Genomic DNA, 22,754 nt, shown 5'->3' with positions numbered 1-22,754 from the left:
CCCCTTAGTATAATATAGGCACCCCCCCTCTTAGTATAGTCTAGGTAGCCCCCCCTTAGTATAGTACAGACAGCACCCCTTAGTATAGTAATGGCAGCCCCCCCTTAGTATAGTACAGACAGCCCCCCTTAGTATAGTATTGCCAGCCCCCCCTTAGTATAATATAGGCAGCCCCCCTTAGTATAATATAGGCAGCCCCCCCTCTTAGTATAGTCTAGGTAGCCCCCCCTTAGTATAATAAAGGCAGCCCCCCCTTAGTATAATATAGGCAGCCCCCCCTCTTAGTATAATATAGGTAGCCCCCCCTTAGTATAATATAGGCAGCCCCCCCCTCTTAGTATAGTCTAGGTAGCCCCCCCTTAGTATAATATAGGCACCCCCCCTCTTAGTATAGTCTAGGTAGCCCCCCCTTAGTATAGTACAGACAGCACCCCTTAGTATAGTATTGGCAGCCGAGCGCGACCCCCCGCGGGCGCCCCTCCCCCCACAGTATGATAAAGAGGCACAGTGCAATGAAGAGGCACAGTATGATGAGAGAGATCAATGTGCTGAAGGAAGATCAGTGTGTTGCAGGGGTCACAGTGTGATGAAGGGGGAGCAGTATGATGAAAGGAGATCAGTGTGAGGAAGGGGCACAGTATGATGAAGGGTCACAGTGCGATGAAGGGGCACAGTATGATGAGGGAGATCAGTGTGCTGAAGGAAGATCAGTGTGTTGCAGGGGTCACAGTGTGATGAAGGGGGAGCAGTATGTTGAAGGGGGAGCAGTATGATGAAGGTGGAGCAGTATGATGAAAGGAGATCAGTGTGAGGAAGGGGCACAGTGTGATGAAGGGCACAGTGTGATGAAGGGGGCACAGTGTGATGCAGGGGGCACAGTGCGATGAAGGGGCACAGTGTGATGAAGGGGGCACAGTGTGATGCAGGGGGGCACAGTGATGGAACTACAGTTTCCATCATCCTCTGGAGCAGGGTGTGTTCCTTAAGAGGAAAACAAAAGGAGTAACATGAGGGTCATCTTGCGCTACTGGAGACCAGTCAGCCTGAGGAGAGAAGCTGAGAGTGTTTCCTGCCGAAGCTGATTCTGCTGAGAGTTGTAAGGGGTTGGAGATCAGTAATTAGTCCTTTCACCACCACTGTTGGGTTGAGTGGAGTGGTGATGACTGGGCAGCCAAGTACAGTAGTGAGAGAGAGAGAGACAGAGCTTCATTATCACCTTGAAGATTTTATCCAGTAGAGACCCACGTGGAGGAGCCCCCTTTGGCCACCAGTACCCAACTGTATAATGACATTAATCCAATGTGCCCTAGCATCTCCACATTGCCTGGCACACTGGCATCACTAACTGCACATAGCCCCCATATTGTACATCCCATCAAATAATCGTATCACAAGGTCTTACTAGGGGGATGACACAGTTCCGAAATTGTGTCCTATGTCCATGTATTGATGCCTATGGAGGTGGCCATTTTCATGGAGACCAAGATTTAATCAAAGACTGACAGGTAAGACAACATGACTTCAGTAATGGAGACAGAAATGAAAAAGACACTTCAGTCTCTAGAGATTCATTAGCTGCTTTTCTTTAACGTATAGTTACCTACTCTCCCGGAATGTCCGGAAAAATCCCGCATTTCTGGGAGACCTCCCGAGAGAGCAGGGCAACCTCCCGGTTCTCGCCCCGCATTAGATAAGTGTCAGGGGCGTGGCTTAATTACACAAATATTGTGTCATATTAGCCCCGCCCCCTGCTGTAATTGACCAAAATTGTGACAATCGTTTAGGGGGTGGGGCCAAAATGATGAGATTTGTCAAGCCTCACCCCCGCACACCCACCTCCCCCGGGATCTCCCTGAAGCCAACGAGAAAAATTTGGCAAGTATGCTTACATCTATATCTTATACCTATTTTGTTATGCATTCCACTGTGGACCGTACTGAGTGATGATATTCTGTAGGTAGGTGAAGCCTTTATTTTCAGTACATCGGACAGGTCAGTCGAATGATAGGCACAGCAAACATAATAAATCCATATTTTTCTGTGCACAACAACCAGGGGTAAGACTTAGTAAGGCTTCTAGAAAGGAAAAATGGGGGTGTTGCCCAAAGCAACCTATCAGATTCTAGCTAACATTTTGCAGAATGTACTAAACTGCTAGAATCTAATTGGTTGCTATGGGCAACACCTCCACTTTTTCCTTTCTAGAAGTTTTAGTAAATCTATCCCCAAGTCCATTAATTAATACCACTTGATATAGCAAAAAAGAAAGGAAAAGAGGCAATTGTTTCCCAAAAAGAGTCAACTTTATTTTAATACCAGCTTTCTTCATTTTCTAGTTGCAAACCTTACTGTAAATCCTTTAAAGAAACATACACTCCATGTTAGTATTGCTAACATATAGGTGTACATACAGAAATAGTCCTATTTATATCAAAGTACACTTGTTTTTTTATATAACGTAGCAGCATATCAAATGGGAATAAAATTCTGTTCTGTTATCTCGGGAACCTCGTCACATACTTAAAACTGCCAGGGTTTCCTCGTTGTAAAGTTCTGCTTTTAGATATAGTTAAAGTGCACCTGCCACTTACGCACGCTGAAGGCAGCCATTTTTTTGTAGCTGGAGTCAATACGCATGAGGACGCAGCCTGTAAACTCACTGGAAACCAGGCGGAATTCAAACCGTGGCGGCAGCCATTTTTGAGGGCTGGAATAATTATCAATGCGAATGCAGCCAATCGGTTTACTAGGAGCCAGTGACATCACTGAGGTACATTGGCTCAGCTTACAAAATGTCTTCCTCCGTTGCGTGGAAGTGACAGAAGGACTTTAAACTCTGGTCGATTACCAGCAAACACATAAAATATACACCAGTGAGTGTGCCATTACATACGGTATTGTGTTCAAAAGTGGAACATTCAGCAGTAAATTGGGTGATATTATAATACATCTCTTCACCAGTAAATCACAGACAACAGTTCGTACAGCATAAACGACTAAATAAAATAACAGAAAATAGTTTCTCACGTATATTTTTCTCTCATAAACACCCTGCGCCTTTGCCGCAGTTTTCCATATAAAAATTATATATTTACAGTTATTTGCCTATTTATATATATATCTCTCTTAGATCTGTGCATGCACACCCAGGCAGCTGGACACATGCACACACGTGCACATATACACGCACTCGCACGAAAGACACGCACACGCCTTATTGCAAACTCCCTCGGTGCTTTATATTGGGTGCAGGACATAACAATGGTGCAGAAGTTTTAAGAAAGGGGGTGACTGATGGTGGCAGGGTGTTCTGTTAGGCTGGTGGTCGACCTGGACTGGCGTTTTTACCAAATAGTTAATGTTGAGGTTTGCAAGCACATATTACTGTATAGTTTATATGGTAGGTAAACATTAGTATGATCATTTATTTCAGAAAACTTGACCAAAATACGGTGCCATGACAAATATAGTGGAGCATCGGTTATTCTAAGTGGCATCAGAGTAACCACAATTATCTCACATGATTTCACGTATCCTGAGCAATCCTAATCTGATGAACATCTCAGGACTACGTTTTAGCAAATAGTGCAAGTGATAACTGCCTGGGATAGCCGATATGTGATTACTATGGCTCCATCTGTATACATTTTACTATATATTTTTAGTTTATATAAATACTATGAGTATTAATTCCAGCACTGTAGCATTGACACAGTTATCCCTCTATGAATAGTTCCTACTAGCAGTAGCTACCTGCAATATTAAAGTGGATTAGGGTATTGGTTACACAAATTAATTTGTGGCCCAAACTCTGCTATTTTGGTCTCATTGTCCCCTATGGTGCCAAATATATGGACAACTTTATAGGAAAGAGAAGCAAGATGTTGTGTCAGGATATTGTCCCAAGCTATAGATTCTTTTAATGGAGTTGGAAAAGTTGCATTTATATAGGGGGGGAATTCAACTGGCCGCGTTACTCGTGAAAGTAACACAGCCCGTGCGCTATTACAGATACTACGGTAATTTAACAGGGATTTCTGCTGACGGTTCTCAAAGCTGCGAGCAAAAATCAGCGCTGAAATTACCGTAGTAAGGTAATAATGCGTGCCATTAGCGTAGCAACCATAGCCCCATGGTGCCCCCACATGGTCTGGCGGACACGGAGGAGAAGCAGCCGGAAGCTTATTACATGTGAAGTTGTTGGCCTGCTGCTCCTTCATGTCAGTGTTACACTGGGATTGTGGCGATTGTCTATGATGTCACATCCCAGCGCCACACTCCCGTTCTGAGGATGCCATCCCTCTCCAGCTTGCCAAGGTAGGAAGCAGCCGGGGTGGGGGCACAATACCAGAGGTGCGGTGTCACCACCACTGATGTGAGAGGGCGGGGATATGGCCTCTGTATGAGGGAAGGGGGCCTAGTGCACCCCCTCGGGGCTCGCAGACATGCTAAAGTTGATAATGCATTTTAGACATAGGCAAACCAAGTGGGGGTTTCCTAGTGCCTGGAAACCCCCCCTCCAAGACTGGGGCACTGTATAATTGAGGTGGCTGGACCCTGCTCCCGCTTCACACACAGCTCTGCTTGAAAAGGGAGAGCTGTGTGCACCTAACAGTAGTGCACGCAGCATTGCCCATGTATATTATGGGGATAGGAAGAGTTGGAGAGCAGCCAAGCACTGTCTAAAATTAGAGCCACGCCCCCATGCATGCTGGTCACGCCCACTGGCTGCGTGGTGTGGAAACCCCCCTCTACAAATCCTGCGTTTGCCCCTGTTAAAGTACCTTTGACCTCAGTAATATGGGTCTCTATTTATTTAAATAATATATATCCCAATTGACTGGAGAGTTAGAATAAAACATATTGTAAACTCCCCCTTCAGGTGGATCCACTGGAATATCAGAGGTGGGTAAAAAAAAAAAACATTTTTAAGTCATAAAACACCTTAAAAATTAATGCAAATCAATTTTTTTAATAAAACACGCTGTGACAGGTCCTATTTAAGTAAAAACAAAGGGCAGGGTAACTTGTTTTATGTTGGTACGAAGATTAATTTTATGGCTTAGTATTATGCTTTAAAATCGTGCAGTCATTTGGCAGGTTTTGCTTTTAAAACAATTGTCTGCAGCACATCCGTCTCGTGAATAATCATAAGGAACAGGCAGGGCAACCTGTACCGGTCCAATGTAGTAGAATTACTTTACATCTCCCATAATGCTCAGCCAGACCCCGACTTTAGTCCATGTGTCAGAGTTTTCGCAGGACAATCCCATTTTTCCCGCTAGATATATATAACTCGCAACGCCCATTTACCCACAATTCAGACTCCAAAGTCAAAGGGTAAGCGGGGATATGTTCCTGTAATTGCTTTGCTTTGTTTAAAACACGAAAAGTATACGGAGGATTTTATGGCCTCAGCAAATTGGTGCCTGATGTTTAATTTTAAAATGATGGTATCCCTACTGCAGATTTAGCCATTTCTTTCATTATTTTCACATTTTCAATTACATTTTATATATAATTTTCATATGATAATCACATTTTTCTGTTAACACCTTTGTATTATAGCCAACAGGTGTCACCCTGGTTTCTGAAGTCCGTGAAGTGGTTTGGTCCACAGCAACGTAATGGAGAGAAGGGGGATCACCGAGCAAAACAAAAGGAGATGCAAAATGGGCCGGTTTTGTAACTAAATTTGTCAAATAAAGTTCAATGCTGTTAATTTTTAGACCACATAATGAAGATATAATTTAAATGTCTTGATACTAATAGGAAATATACGATATTGGTGTGAATCTCTTGTAACAGATGTAACACACCTCAAAGACCAGAAGAAGGTGAATTTGTGACACATGTGTGATAACCAGGGTCTTAATCCAGAGTATCTACTCCTGAACATCTCATAAATTGACCTACAGTATGCTTGAGCATTAACTTAAGCTATAGGTCTTGTGTTACACAGGTCACACACATCTGCTATCCAATTAGGCCATTGGACCAACTTGGCCCAAAACGGACATGTGTGGGACCAAATCAACTGTCTGGACATCAAATCGAGGTGGTAAATCCTGTTGCCCGATTGCCACTGCAATCTATTTGACTTGCCCTCAGTTGATCTGCAACACTTTTGCCAGCCACATGCTTGACCAATTGTCCACGGATCCGGTAATCCGGAAGTCACGTTGACCAAACAGATTGCAGTTTGTGTGGCCAGCTTTCTACATCGTGATGCTAATTTATAAGGGCTCGTACACACGGACATTGGAATCAGGCATTCAACGAAAGTTAAATGTCAAACGCCATTTAATATTGAGAGTCCCAAAAAATAATGTAAGCCTGTAGACCTGTAAACATACACTTAGTGACAAGCGTTAATGTCAATTTCAGCATTACCTGTAGTAGTGCTCACAAGCGTTAACGCTCCATACTCAAGGAGGCTGTGAGGACACGTTTTGAACTCTCTAAACAAGGACCTACGTTTGCTTTTAACAGGCATTGTTTTCCAACGCCCGCGCGAATAGGGCCTAAGACACAATATGGCAATGTAGCCCATCTCCTGGGCCATCCACCAGAACAACTTCATCCAAAACTTGGTCGTTGTAAGTTGTTCCAGTCTCGGTGCCTCCATCCTTCCTACTGACATGTCTTGAGCATCAAGGATGCTCATTATGCTGGATTAGTAAACAAACACACAAATCATTGCAGCATTGTTTATGGAGTAAAATCTAGCTTTTCTTTAAAAAAAATCAAAAAAAATCTACCCACTGTGAACTGTGCATTATTACCAAAGTAACACTTCCTAGCAATCCATCCGAAATATCGCAGCTGACAGCCTCCTCTGAAAAGAAGGCTCCCAGCTGATCTTATATTCCGTAGATTACTGTGCTAGTGATTCTGCCAGTGAATCCCTGAAGAGAAGGGAACAGGCAATTTATTCCTGAAGTTGTACAGCACTTTTCTTTGGTTTTATCCCTGGGATTTTTGTCTGAAGTTATTTTTCAGCATGTAACAAAATTAGGTGATGACAAAGGCTTCCCAAATGTACGTTCTCTACCAGCCGTCCATGGAATGATATGCAACATGATTGGGGAGCTTTTGTTATTGTCTCTCATTTCTAAACAGAATTTAAGCAGCGACTAAATCTAAAGACATGGGGGTAAATTTATCAAGCTGGCGGTTTGAAAAAGGGGAGATGTTGCCTATAGCAACCAATCAGATTCTACCTGTCATTTTGTAGTATGTACTAAATAAATGATAACTAGAATCTGATTGGTTGCTATATACAACATCTCCAATTTTTCAAACTTGCAGCTTGATAAATTTACCCCACGGTCCTTTATTAAAACTAAATACTCGCATATTTAAAATCTCCTGAACCCTATGAAGCGTTTCAGATTCACTATTTAGTACCCACGTGCACTGATTATGCAAGACATGGAAGACATTGACAAAAGTATAATTCCTGTTCTTCAGGGTTTTTTTACAGTACAAATCTTTTTCCTTGGCCTTCCTGGGAAATTTAAAGAGCATCTCTGGTCTACACTGAGCTGAGGCAGCAATTTTGTGGACTGATCTAATACTCATTTGAATGCAGCCTATCCGTTCACTAAAAAAACATGAAATCACTGAGGCACTTCATGACCAATATTCATGAGGAATGAACTTGTAAGGCTACGTTCTCAAGTATATTATTCAGCCAACAACTAACTGCCTCCTTTGTGTGCCTCCTCCGGCTTACTGAAGCTTCCTAACAACTAACTGCCTCCTTTGTGTGCCTCCTCCGGCTTACTGAAGCTTCCTAACAACTAACTGTCTCCTTTGTGTGCCTCCTCCGGCTTACTGAAGCTTCCTAACAACTAACTGCCTCCTTTGTGTGCCTCCTCCGGCTTACTGAAGCTTCCTCTAGTGATCAGGCCAAGGCTGGCCTCATAGTAAACAAAAGGGAACCTGTTATTGGTTAACAATGTAGGCTGCTTCCTAAAGAGCTAAATCATAAAATGTTAAGCTGTAAAAAAAACCTATTCTAATAATGCTTTATGTATCAAAAAGGTCAGCCTTAGAATGTACCATATATTCATCTAACTGAGTTTGATGTGAGCAGTAACCTACTTTCTTACACAACTTAGGAACCCCACGCTGACTTTTTACAGTCATACATATACTTGACAACTGTCAACTACGGTGTCTACAGGAGGTTTAGCTGTTACGTGCGCCATCCCCGACTGCAAAAGAAAATTCTGATCTCCTGTGGCTTACTGAAGCTCCCTCTAGTAATCAGACCATAACTGCTGTCATAGTAAGTAAAGTGGGAGCCTGTGATTGCTTAACAATGCAGGCTGCTTCCTATGAGTTACATAAACAGCTGCCACAGACTGATCAGTAGAGGATACAGTACGCCGGAAGCAGAAAATAGTCCGTGTTGGAAGATATCAGATGTATCCTCCTCAGCTTAGAAATCTTGGTCAGGTTTTAAAAGAAGACTATATACCAAGTGTTTATGATGTTGTTTTATGACATCTGTATTAACTGAATTCAAAAACCTAACCTTATACCCCTGCTTAATTACAATAATTATATGAAGACCAGTTTGACCTCATAGTCAACAGAAAGCGTGTGTAAGTGGTAGGGTGTATTGGCAAATATATTGTTATCTTCTGCTATTGGAAACCCCTCTTGGTTAATATAAAATACATTTGCTACTATCCCTCTAAAATTTGGGGATAATTCACAGTAAACAGTGACTAGAGCTGTGGGGAGCGTATAATAGGTAGATTGCTAGATTTCACTGCACAGCAGAACCTCCATTGCTAGCCAATATGGCTTAAATAACTCAAAATCCAAGTCACTTTGACCTTTCTTAAATAGTCCTAAAGGATTGGACCAATAATATTCACAGCATTGCATCTCCCCTTGGTCTGCACTGGAACCTGCAATACATTATAACTATATAAATACACTCTTGGCCCTGCAGGCAGAGGAAGGTGCAGATGTAAGGGAAAACAGACATATAGCATCACTGGCGGCATAACAAACTTATACCATAAATGTTTCATCTGCAGTTACATTACAGCAAGCACTTCTTCTCTGCTGAGACTCCTTCTGAGTACTGGAGGGTCTGCCATGGGATTCTATTCAATTGTCCTTTCAGAACTCTGTAAGGTCTTATCACCTTAGAACCATGGGCTGGAGTAGGTAGCACATGCACAGGTCGATTGTCCTTATATTTCAGTAGATTCTATTCTCTCCAACCGGGAAGGTGTCCAAGGCTTCTTATCTTCCGCTGGCGGTGTTGTGACCTTTGTGGTTATCTCGTTGATCCTCTGCTCCAGTTGTTGGTTTTTTTGATACATCTCAACATAATTAAGCTGCAATTGCTTCTGATACTTTATTACCTTCTCTTTTTCCTCTTGCCACGTACGTCTTTCGTCCTCAAAGACCAACACCTGCTGATCCCTTTCTTGCTTCTCTAGAGCTAAGTCCAACTGGAGCTTCTCTATATCTTTCTTCAGGGTTACCACATTGTCCTCATTTTGGCGTTTCATCTTGGCCTCGTCGCTCTCACAAGCCAAGGTGTCCCTCAGTTTCTCGTTGAGTTCTATAGTGTATGGGTTCTGACCCAGGTTGGACAAAGTCTCCTTTAAGCCTGCGATCTCCAACTCACATTGGCCAAGCTTCTCCTTCATTTGTTGAGCTTCACTTTGCTTCCTCTGCATTTCATTTTCGCAGATCTCGAGACTGACACTTTTTGAGCTATATGAATCTTTGATGGAAGCGACCTGCTCCTCTTTCTCCCTCAGTAAGGACTTGACTTCCTTTAACTGTGTTCTAAGGCCAACTATCTCGTTTAGTTTCTGAGCAATATCTGCCTGGGAATCTTTCAACTGCTGCTTGAGGAGCGATATCTCACCAGCTTTCTGGCATACCTGCAAAGAAAAACATGAATTAATAGATTGTTGTGTTACATAGGGAAAAGGAAATTATTTGACCAGGAATGTTTGCTGCGGGTGGGCTAATAGATTTGTACTTAAATTGAATTGTTTCAAACTACAAGGGATTTTTTTTTAATCTACAGGACAATATTTTGTAGATTGACAATACATAAGAAGCCTTGGAAAGAATTTATGACACCTTGATGGGTTGCCTATCCTAATTTCAGAACAGTGTAACTTTTTTTGGAGTCAAAGAAAACAGAGTATCTCATGTGAGATGTCTTTAATCCCTTTGGGTAAAGAACAACTTGTAAGATACGTAAATATACAAATGGTAAGGTTTCTATACCACTAGTTGGATGTTTGATGTTACATAATTTCTCGGTGTTTACTCTACTGCAAGCTACAGTACTGCGTTATCAACACAGTGTCCTCAAAAAAGATTTCTGACAGGAAGTCAGAATCCTAAAAATGTTACATATTTAAAATACCTGAAAGGACACTTCAGTTGGGTCTGCATCCATCAGAGGTTCCTACAGAGACATCCTGACCTGGGAGAGGACGGTGCCTACACGTGACCGATTTAGCAGGGTAACCCAAGAAATTATGATAAGTTTTACTTCCCAAACATACCAGTCAGTCATGGTATAACTTTGGGCACCATGACAAAGTGATGGTAGTAATTTGAGAACCAAACACCTCTACAAAGTTAATGAGCATCCCTTTTCAGTTATCAAAGTCAACAGTTTGTCATGTGCCATTGCTGTTTGGTGTGTCATACTATGGTCCCTCAGTTCATTGGCCTAGCTCCGATGACCAGCCAGGGTGCAAAGCAGGGACCTCTACACCTATTAAGATTGACTGCATCTTAGCTACTTATACAGGTCCTGCAGTTCTCTACTCTTTCTGCACTGTCTCTTTCTACCATGACGATCAGTTCCGCATTAAATGAAATAAAGAAGTGTGAAACTAGTTGAGTCTCATCATTTCTGGCCTGATTTCTCCACTGATGTGATGTAATTACTTATTTTAAGTACAGTAAACAAAATCTGAGGGCCTGAGTCATTAAGGAGAGCAAAGCATAAACAAGGAGTAACTTTGCACCTGGGCAAAACCATGTTGCATTGAAAGGGGAGGTAAATTTAAAATGTGATGGCAGATTTATAGTTGGGATAGGACATGTCCTAGACCAACTTTAAATTTCAGTGTAAAAATAAAATTTTCAACTATTTTGTGTGCTACATGTAAAAGAAGCCAGTATTTTCTTTACATTAAAAATAATAAACTAATTTGCACCCCTTCCATTGTAATATGGTTTGTCCAGGATCAAATTTACTCCTTTTTTTTCCCTTGCTCTCCTTAATGAATCAAACTCTGAGTGATTAATAGAATTTGGACTCTTCCTTTTTTTTTTGCTATTTCATACCTGTGCATTTTCAGCTAATTATGTATTTATAAGTTTTACTTTGATTACCTCTTTAGGCTATGATATATTTATATAATACACCCTCTATGACCATTACAAGCTCACCAGCTCAGTGATTATACACAGAGTGTGGAACTCTGAGGTAACTGCTAATAAACATATATTTCACAATTGTTTGTGCATTATTTGTTATAATATAATGTTCAAATTGTGTGTTTTCTTTTTTTTTAATGGAGAGAAAGGAGATCTGGCAGCCTATCACACAGCTATGTCTGTAAGAGGATTCTACATGCCTGAGAGGAAGGGGCGGAGCCAGCTGACGGGGTTGTGCTGTCTGTTGCGGTCAGTGTAATATTTGGCTGTGTGATAGTGGAAGAAAAGAATGAAGTAGAGAAGCTGAAGTAGTGTCAACAAATGTAAAGTATATTCTGTTTGGTACTCTCAGGCTTGGATAAAGTACTGTATGTACACCATAGTGACAGATATTATCTTTGATGACTTGTGATGTCAAATGTAATGCTCTTATTTGTGTCTTCTAAAGTTTAAAGTCCACCTTTCGCTTATTCCAAGTGGAGATAATCAGTCTTCAATTCACTACGTCCTACTGACGTTACTGAGGCTTGAGGAACATTGACTTCATTTATTTCAGCCCACATAATTGCTTTTTGCACTGTGTGTAGGTGTATCATTAACCATGTCACAGCTCACCTCCCACTTGGTTTCCTCAATCTTTGGGAGGAACTCAGTCTGCTCCTTCTTAAACACCATGCACTTCTTCTCCAACTCCTCCCTCTCCTGAAGCAACTGGCCAACGTCATCTTGAAGCTTCTTCTTTTCTTGCTGGAGCTTGAAAATCTGCAGCTGTAAAGCCTGCTGAGCTCGTTGTGCTTTCTTTGATACCTGCTGAAGCTTGTTGGCATAATTCTGTCTCAAGTCCTCCATCTCACGCTCCCAGATCTTTTGCTTCTCTTCGAAGACCTGAAAAATGGCTGCTTCACTTTTGTCCAAGTTCCTCTTCATCTGGACCACCTCCTGCTCCTTTTCCCACAGTCGATCCTCTAGGTCTTGTATGATGTCATCACTGGAAGGAGAGTGGAAAGGTAAGGTCTCATTCAGATGGTTCAGTCGACTGAAAGAGGAAGTACTCTTGCTGGAAGATCGTCCACTATCTGAGGTAGAAATTCCATTGTAACCTACTATATTTTTTTCTACATAGGTAGTCCCGATGCGATTTATATGGCTTGTTGACGCACTCATTGGGCCAACATGCTGGCTGTAGCCAGTCCCATAAGTGGGTAAGCTTGTCAGTGAATTACGACCAGAATCCGACAGACCTCCCACTTGATTGGAAGACCTATTATGACTGGTCTTCTCTAAACTGCTCTTCAAGGCAGCTGGACTGTTGCTGTTCCCATGACCCTTTCGGTTCTCAGTGACTACATTGTTCAACGGCGGACATAAGTTTTGCATGGAATGAAAATTCTTAGGAACCACGGGTTTAAAGGCAGAGGGTCTTATCAAAGGCTCGTTGCTCTGTAAAAAGAGGGAGAAGACAAACATATTAAAGTTGAGTTGATCATTGTGTCATCTGTTGCTATGGTACAGAGGGTACATTTTTTTAAATTTTTTTTTTTTTTGTTCATAGTGAATATTTGTGCAGCATTGTGACTGAGCAGGCGCCATTGGGGACAGAAGAACTACAACTCCCAGCATGCTTTGGCGGGGGGGGGAGAAGAGGAGGAAGGAGTTGGTATGAGCCAGGACAAGTAGTGAGTATGCAGAGCTCAGTTGTTGATGTGACGGGAATAGAAGTTTCGCAGCTTCAGTGAGGACAGAGAAACTTTGTACTGTGTATACGGACAAACATAGTAGTGAACAGAAGTATAGGAAGGACAGTGATAAAATCGGTTTATCCAGGAGCTAACATCACAGTGATGTGAAGTAGATGACGTCACATCAAGAGGATGAGGAGCAAGTACTGTTTTTTCATGTAGCACACGAATACTTGATAGCTTATTTGTACACTGAAATTTAAAGTTGATATTTGTGTGCTACATGAAAAAACAGTCAGTATTTAACTTATGTGCAAAACAGAATACTAATTTGCACCCCTTGCATTGCAACATGGTTTTGTCCAGGAGACTGAAATAAGAAGTTTCTCAAGTTAAGATCCTTAATGAATCAGGCCCCTTGTTTTTATTTATCATGGTGACTCATGGCTGAATGTGGAACTGACCTAAGGTGATTCTGTAGAGAATAAAAGAAAAGTAAAAAAACAACAAAAAATAAAAACAGAGGCATGCCAAAGAGAAATCTGGTTGGATCTAATGGTGGCTGAGCGCAGAAATGACCAAAATACGTCTGGAAGAGGAATTAAAAATTATAGTAAAAATGTATATAAAAGTGGTGAGAGAGTTTTGTAACATGTCACTTCTACCCCTCCTCTCCTTTCCATCACCATTATGGTCCGGAACCCCACTGCATCCAGGCTCAGCAGTTCCTAACCTTCATGATGTCATAAAACATCTGCTAACACAGATATACAGTAGATAAAAAAGATATACACGCCCTTATCGAAATTGCAGGTGTATGTGATGTAACGTCTGAATTCAAAATAAATCATGTAAGACACTTTTCCACCTTTAATGTGAACTTGCAACCAACAAAATTCAAGTGAAAAAACCAATAGACAATTTTTAGGAAAAAAATAAATGAAAATATAAAAAAAAAAATCCCAACAATCTTGTGTTTGCATAAGTGTGCACACCCGTACATAGCTGTGTTCAGAACTAAACTATCCCATTTAAAAGTAATTAGCAAACACACATCAGCAATGAAAGGGAATAGCTCTTCTGTCAGAAAGCTGAAGATGAAGAGTAAGCTCTTCTTCCAACATGATAACGATCCAAAGCACACATCCAAGTCAACCAGGGAATGGGGGAAGAAAAGGAAGATCGAAGTCTTGGAATGACCCAGTCGAAGCCCAGACCTCAGTGGAATGACCTAAAGAGGGGCCTTGAACTTTTTTAGAGGGAAAACTTGGATAGAATTGCAAAGTCCAAAACTGTTAGAGAATAATTCAGAAAGATTCACTGCTATAATAAAAGTAAAAAGTGCTTCCACAAAAGTATTAATTTAGGAGTATGTACCATTAGGCAGCCAGCGTAGGTTTTTGTATTTTCACTTCTTCTTCCTAAAAATGATCGACTGGCTTTCAATTGCATTTTGTTGGCTGCAATATAGCTCACGTATAACCCTAAATGCACATCTTCAGTTTAGTTTAAGAATTTTTACTTGTCACTCAGACATTTCTGTGACAGATCCAGTTTAAAATCGTGACAGTTGTCTCCTAGGAACCACTGTCCTAGTGTTATATAATAAGTGCATGGAATTAATTCAACCCTGATCCACCAGATGTTCAAAATATTTAACAAATCACAAAAACACAATACAAAATAAAAATTGTTGATGTGAGATATGAGTCGTACAACATGACTGTACAACACTTTCGTTCTAGGCAAAGGACCTATGTGTTGATTCCAAAAAAAATCCACATCTGGCAGTCCAAGAAAACATAAAAAGATAAGATGAAAAATAGGAAAATGGGAGACTAAAGGTAATGAAGGCTGGAGGATTGTCTCCTTGGACTTATGGATGGCACCAGGGTAATTAACTGCTACAGATTTTACCTTTTCGCTCTTGCGCTGTTCCCCATTAATGTACATGGAATTTTTCTCCGACTTGTAGGCCTTCTCTTCCCCCGAGTATCGGTTTGAGTAACCATTCCTGAAGCTGTCATTTTGCTTGAGGCTGCTCTGAGTCCTGGTTCCCACACTCTTCATCGCAAACTCTTGGTCATTGGCGACTCCGCTGCCCACGCTACCCATAGTGCCCTGGGAGGGGACGTCGGAAGACCTGCTGGCAAAAGAGTGGAAGGACTCTTGGCTCTGGTAGGTTGGGTCGCTCAGGACAGGTCTTGACTCTAGTTTTGCCATGGCAGCACAGACGGAGATGTGCGTTGTGACTCAATGGCACTGTTAAAACAAACAGAAACAAAATTTATCGCATGAGAACACTTTATGAGTTATAAATTATAATAACAATTTATGCCAGAAATTTGAGAGTTTGCCTTAGGTATAGAGGTATATATCTTGAGTTTCCAGTGAATTTATAGGTTAAATATTGCTTTATCCTAAAAAATGGTTGCTTCTGTTGTGTGTGGGTAACAGGCCCACCTTAAATGGTTTCACTGGGGAGATAACAAAGAGTACACAGCCTAAATGAAAAATTGTAGCTCATTCTCTAATAAATATGGTGTAGGTATGTAGTGGTGGCACAGTGACCTCTGTAGGGGTTGGGTACGCTTGACCGATGAGGAAAAATCCGACATTGACAAGCCCTACAAATAAAATCCGAATTTCTGCAAAACCGATTGGAAAAGAAACAGACCTACCTTGAAGCCGACACTGGAGATCTCCGATTGGATCACCATGGTGACGGCAAGTTATTCCGATTGGAGAAGTGTTCAGCACTGTAGCTTGATGTCACTGCGACATCTGTCAATAGAAATTTAAAGCGTCAATGTGGGGACCCCTAAGGTTAAGTGTTTAAACACTTAACCCGACATTGCCGCTTTAAATTTCTATTGGCAGAGGTCACGGTGACGTCAAGCTACAGTGCTGAACACTTCTCCAATCGGAATAACTTGCTGTCAGCATGGTGATCCAATCAGAGATCTCCAGCGTCGGCTTCAAGGTAGGTCTGTTTATTTTCCAATCGGTTTTGCAGAAATTTGGATTTTATTTGTAGGGCTTGTCGATGTCGGATTAGTGGTAATCGTGAAAACGATTACCACCGCTCTATGGTTTGGAGGTAAGGGGGGGACCGCTGGTCCAGCCTCCCGAGCCCCCCCACTCTGTTCATATAATTTTGGGGCTTCTCTGCTCATGTCCCGGACTCATCCACAAGCACAAAAGAGAAGAAAGGGAGTTTTGGCTTGGGCTGGCACTGACACTCTGGGGAAGCACTGGAGCAAGGCATGATGGGACTAGTAGTTCTTTGAGAGAGAACAGTCTACAAAGCCCAGTATGAAAGAATGTTGAAATACACACCTCCCAGTCCCAGATAATAATCAGACCTGCCATGCATCACATAGAACAACTAATTCGCAAGTGCCAATATAATATGCAAAACAGCACACCAATATAGGAGTCAGGAGTGAAGGATTTCCAACAAAATAATTATCTTTTATGGAGTTCTCCTTTACTTTAATGACAACTGTGTTTTACAAAGAAACATTGGAGTAGGTGTATTGTATTAAACCTTGTCAAAAGGAAAAGAGGTGTTGCCCTTAGCAACCAATTCGTTTTTGGCTATCACTTTCTAGAATGTACAAGATAAATAATAGTTAGAATCTGATTGGTTGCTATGGGCAACACTTATATCTAACCCAAAGGGGCACATTTATCAATATTCACATAAAGTGAAAAGTAGTTTTCAATCCTTATCGCAATGATAAGGATTGAACTACTTCTCACATTTATGTACAGCCCTGCACAGAAACAGCAGTTCCGAAAAACTGCTGTTTCAGTGATAAAAAAAAATCATACTTACCCCCCTCTTCGGAAGCGCTGTCTCCGGGTCTTCTCTTCACTCTTCAATTGCGCATGTCCAGTTCCAAGAACTGGACATGCGCACACAGATCCCCTCTCTGTCTCTGCAACGATAGTTGCAGAGAGAGAGCTGTGAGTGACAGGGAGGGATCATGTGATCCCTCCACACATGCGCTGTCCAGCTCTGCTCTCTGGAGCAGAGCTGACAGCATTAGATTTCCTCAATTCGGATGATGTACGCCAGCTGCAGCTGGCGTACATTAACATGACAAGTTCCCGAAAAAAATGTTTTTTCGGGACTTGTTAGATTGCGGCCAGGAGCAGTCACCATTCTGTTGAATGGTGACTGCTCCCAAAAACGAAGAGGAATGCAAAGCAGCAGATATCCATGATATCTGCTGCGATGCACCCTTAATAAATTTGCGGAGGACACTGTGGGACCTTAATTACCCGTTAAAAGCACTATCGTGCTTTATTAAATATGCCCCATAGTGTCCAGACTTGCACGAGGAAAGTTTGGTAACAAGTTTGGTATTGGCAGCTGGTAGAGAAGTAGTACAGAGCGGAAGATCACCTCTCTACAGACTGCTAAAGCGGCAGCTAGTCGTAATTAGAGATGCTTGAAAATTTAGACAGAACAATCATCGTTAGCCCCTGATTCCAATGTGGTTTGAAATGTGTAGTTCCAGTTCAAGGTTTCACTATTGTGGATCAAGTTAATTTTTTTTAAAAACACTATTTTAATAATATTTTAACTAATAAAAAAATATTTTAACACTATTTAGTTCAAAGTTTGGCATTCATGTTCAAGGTTAAAGACAGTTAGGAACCACCAAAATGTATCAAAGTTATCAGAGGTGGCCCCTCTTCCGAAAACGCGCAACCAGCGCTAGTTCACTGCTCTGCTCCTTTCAGAGGAGTATCCCCGAAGGATATGTTGGGGGGTATTGATACGGGGGCCCCGGGGATGCAGGGGGTCTACTGCGAGGACCTAGGGGAGTACCGTAGTGGTGTCACTACTGATCCCACAGCAGTTCCACCCCTGATGTTGTGAAAACTCCATTGTGCAGAGATTCACTTCGCAGCAGATTATCCATGCAGGATTTCTTGGTCAAGTTCTCGCTAGATTAACTTTAGAGCTCTTTAATTGACAGATCCTTCAGCTTAGGGGGAACATGAACTACTTCATAGATGACTTCTGTGAGAGATGAACATTTAGCGTTATAGCTGTTCAATAAGCCTCTGCTCCAATAACAAAGAAGCATAAGTATCTGTGATGTGAGAAGTTAGCAATGCTAATGACCCCTTTTCCTACATGGTTGTTGGGATAAGTGATCTTAGGAGCTCCATAAAAGCCAGGGGCAAGGATGTATTCACCAATAGGCAAGCTAGGCAGGTGCCTAAGGGAGGATTGTTCCTTGGGGTCATAGAAAGATTTTTATATTATTTTATCACTATCATCACCATTTATTTATATAGCGCCACTGATTCCGCAGCGCTGTACAGAGAACTCACTCACATCAGTCCCTGCCCCATTGGAGCTTACAGTCTAAATTCCCTAACACACACACACAAACAGAAACAGACTAGGGTCAATTTGTTAGCAGCCTATTAACCTACTAGTATATTTTTGGAGTGTGGGAGGAAACCAGAGCACCCGGAGGAAACCCATGCAAAAACGGGGAGAACATACAAACTCTACACAGATAAGGCCATGGTCAGGAACTGAACTCATGACCCCAGCGCTGTGAGGCAGAAGTGCTAACCACTGAGCCACCATGCTTTTTAACTTTTATTAAGGGGTGTTGGATATGACAGAGGGTGAGCATGTGGACTGCAGGATTACTAAACAAAGGGCACCTATACTTATAGCCAATTCTAAATACAGCCTTCATGAGAAAAGGTTACCCTCTTGCAATATAGGATATACCTGCTTGATACAGTTTTACAACCAGAATATTTGTAAATAGATGACAACCCCAGGCTGGCCTCCCTCAGAACTACCACTCATATGACTGTATGGTGATGCACGTTATCCATCTCATTAACAACTTTGCCAGTATATGAAGTTTTAGCCACCCCTTCTCTCCCCCCCCCCCACTTTGTTTCCTGCATCAGCTGTGAACTTTCGGCTCTCCTCCTTCTACATACCCCTGTGTTGCTCTGGTCCTGATGCTGTCAAAAACAATTTCTCAGTCAAGAGATTTCCCTAGTTAAGTGTTTCCAGCCATCGCTGCAGATGAAAGCGAGTTGAAGGAAAGGTTACGTGTAATGTTGCTTCCCGTAGAGAGAGAGAATTCATAAATTGCCTCTCTGTGGCGGGTTTCGTGTGAACTTAATATGTACAGAGTAACTTTGTTACCAAAAACTTAAAACCTGCCAAAATTATTAAGAGTCCTCTGAGATCATTCGGGTTAAAGATTCATTTTAGTTTAGTCATAATTATATTATTTTCACATTTTGAAAGATTTATTCCCACATGGTGTGGAAAACGCAAGAAAAGAACATGCAAACATTAATAGTGTTAATTACTGGTACTAGTGAGTGTATACTGGATGTGTGTTTATACTGAAGACCCCTCTGGACTCCCGGACCAGTAGGCACCCTTCTAGAGACAGGGTGGAGGTAGGGATTAATGACACAATTAAGAAAACATGGCCCCGCTCCCCCACTGTGCAATACTGTGAATTGCAACATTCCACTGAAGGGGCGGAGCTTTAGTGGCGCAATAGCATCACCACGGCCCCCTCTCGCATTTGCCAATGGACCAAAATGGTGGATTCTATGGTTCTTCCCTAGTAAACAATAGTAGGTTTTTGGATTGTGTGAGGAAACTCACGGAAACACGGGGAGAACATACAAACTACACACAGATAAGGACATGGGTGGGAATTGAACTCATGACCCCAGTGCTGTGAGGCAGAAGTGCTAACCACTAAGCTACTGTGCTGCCCACAATTTGTGGTCCTTCCGGCAACTGAATGACCAAAGGTGAAAAAAGAAAATCATAATGTGTCCTACGGTGGATCGTGTAATGGTAAATATGTAATATAACACATTAAACCAACACTACTATTTTATGGGATGTGCAACCCTGGTTGTCTCCCTTCCTACAGTTCATATTTGGAAGCAAAGACTTCTGGGATCAAGTCAGGACTGTCTCACCTAAATCAGGACAGCTGTGGTGTAGAGGTATAAATTATTTCCTTTAATAGACCCTAAAATATTTTTATTTTCAGCAATTCATTGACATCAAATTTATATCTAAAATACCATGTGACCAACAACTGGAAGGTGATCTCTGTACAATATATAGCTTGCAAATAGATGGTAATTTATTACCATCTATTTGGGGGCAGATGGGGGTACAATGTGATACAGTGTGTTACAGAAGGGGGACAGTGTGATACAGAAGGGGGGCACAGTGTGTTACAGAAGAGGGACAGTGTGATACACAAGGGGGACACAGTATGGTACATAAGGGGGGTCACAATTTGGCACAATGTGAAACAGAAGGGGGGCACAGTATGATACAGAAGGGGGTACAGTGTGATACAGAAGGGGCACAGTGTGATACAGAAGGTGGGCACAGTATGGCACAAAAAGGGGTACATTATGATACAGAAGGTGGGCACAGTATGATACAGAAGGTGGGCACAGTATGGTACGGAAGGGGGCACAGTGTGATACAGAAGGGGGGCACAGTATGGTACAGAAGGGGGTACAGTGTGATAGAGAAGGGGCACAGTGTTATACAGAAGGAGCACAATGTTATACAGAAGGAGGGCACATTATGGTACAGAGGGGGTCACAGTGTGATACAGAAGGGAGGCACAGTATGGTATGGAAGGAAGCACAGTGTGATACAGAAGGGGCACAGTATGGTACGGAAGGGAGCACAGTATGGTACGAAGGGGGCACAGTGTGATGGAGAAGGGGCACAGAATGGTACAGAAGGGGGCGGAGCATGGTACACAAGGGGGCACAGTGTTATACAGAAGGAAGGCATGGGCACAGTGTTGTACAGAAGGAGGCACAGTGTGATATACAAAGGGGGCACAGAATGGGACATAGTGTGATACAGAAGGGGACATAGTGTGATACAGAAGGGAGGCACAGTGTGGTACCGAAGGGGGCATAGTGTGATACAGAAGGGGACATAGTGTGATACAGAAGGGGGGCACAGTGTGATACAGAAGGGGGTACAATGTTATATAGGAGGGGGGCACCATGTGGTACAGAAAGGGACACAGTGTGATAGAAGGGGGCACAGTGTGATATAGAAGGGGGGTACAATGTGGTACAGAAAGGGGCACAATGTGATACAGAAGGGGCACAGTGTGATACAGAAGGGGTCACAGTGTGATACAGAAGGTGGGCACAGTATGATACAGAAGGGGGTACAGTGTGATACAGAAGGGGCACAGTGTGATACAGAAGGGGTCACAGTGTGATACAGAAGGGGCACAGTATGATACAGAAGGGGCACAGTGTGATACAGAAGGTGGGCACAGTATGATACAGAAGGGGGTACAGTATGATACAGAAGGGGGTACAGTGTGATACAGAAGGGGCACAGTGTGATACAGAAGGTGGGAACAGTATGGCACAAAAAGGGGTACATTATGATACAGAAGGTGGGCACAGTATGATACAGAAGGTGGGCACAGTATGGTACGGAAGGGGGCACAGTGTGATACAGAAGGGGGGCACAGTATGGTACAGAAGGGGGTACAGTGTGATAGAGAAGGGGCACAGTGTTATACAGCAGGAGCACAGTGTTATACAGAAGGAGGGCACATTATGGTACAGAGGGGGTCACAGTGTGATACAGAAGGGAGGCACAGTATGGTATGGAAGGAAGCACAGTGTGATACAGAAGGGGCACAGTATGGTACGGAAGGGAGCACAGTGTGATGGAGAAGGGGCACAGAATTGTACAGAAGGGGGCGGAGCATGGTACACAAGGGGGCACAGTGTTATACAGAAGGAAGGCATAGGCACAGTGTGATACAGAAGGGGCACAGTGTGATACAGAAGGGGCACAGTGTGATACAAAAGGGGGCACATTTGATATATTTATATTTCTTATACTTGAATTTTGAAGTAAACCAAGCAAAAACATGCTATACATTTCTTGTTTCTGTGCGCGTACATGTGTGTGTGAGGGGGAGGAAGCCTGGGGACCAAAGCAAATTTTTGCACCTGGCCCCACAACTCGATAGTTCCGTCTCTGCTGCAACGTAATACATGACAGTCACTGAAGGTAAACCACACCTAGAATTGCGGGTCACCTCCTACAAACAACTTTTCTTTTAAGTAAGACCAACAAAATGCTTCTGATGTGCAAAACACTGTGTTGCAGACAATTGCAGCAGCATTTAGTTATGCGCTTGATATTGGCAGCAGGATTTTAGTTTAAAGGATAATGATTGAACTGAATCAAACTCCCTGGAGATGGAGCAGCATTGAGAATGACAATCTTACCAATTACTTCAGTGGGCGTTTTGCCTTTTTCTTTTAAGCTGTGTCTGATTGCTCCTAGGAAACAAGATTGGTTGCTCACAGTTCTACAAGTACGGACCTGGACAGTCAGCCGCTTCCTGCGGGTCTACACAAATGATCTTTTCAGATGGTTGGCGGATGTGAATGCGGTTTCCCTTTTCCATAAACAATTTGTATTAAAGTGCTCCTGTTGCCTAGCCGCTGTGGAGACATTTTGTTGTCTGAACCAATAATCATGAGAATATTGCCAATTAATTCCCAATGAACTAGCGACATCAGTGA

General features: G+C 42.4%; 1 protein-coding gene and 1 long non-coding RNA gene across 3 annotated transcripts in view; both read right to left on the bottom strand.

Moving 5' to 3' along the window:
• Positions 1-2,281: 2,281 nt before the first annotated feature.
• LZTS3 (leucine zipper tumor suppressor family member 3) overlaps positions 2,282-22,754 on the bottom strand; it is a 101,658-nt gene continuing 81,185 nt past the window's right edge. For both annotated transcript variants that reach the window (XM_075190225.1, XM_075190148.1), the window contains exons 2-4: positions 15,045-15,389; positions 12,064-12,888; positions 2,282-9,923 (exon numbers count right to left, since the gene is read on the bottom strand). In XM_075190225.1, the coding sequence (XP_075046326.1) occupies positions 9,219-9,923; positions 12,064-12,888; positions 15,045-15,350 (1,836 nt within the window). In that variant the 5' untranslated portion in view covers positions 15,351-15,389 and the 3' untranslated portion in view covers positions 2,282-9,218. The remainder of the gene's footprint in view (positions 9,924-12,063; positions 12,889-15,044; positions 15,390-22,754) is intronic.
• LOC142107121 (uncharacterized) overlaps positions 2,282-22,754 on the bottom strand; it is a 37,893-nt gene continuing 17,420 nt past the window's right edge. The window contains exon 2 of the long non-coding RNA XR_012679885.1: positions 2,282-4,504. This is a non-coding gene — a long non-coding RNA (uncharacterized LOC142107121). The remainder of the gene's footprint in view (positions 4,505-22,754) is intronic.

This window comes from Mixophyes fleayi, chromosome 1, assembly GCF_038048845.1.
Source record: "Mixophyes fleayi isolate aMixFle1 chromosome 1, aMixFle1.hap1, whole genome shotgun sequence".
Classification (NCBI taxonomy): Eukaryota; Metazoa; Chordata; class Amphibia; order Anura; family Limnodynastidae; genus Mixophyes; species Mixophyes fleayi.
This window is presented reverse-complemented; position numbering and strand designations above follow the sequence as displayed.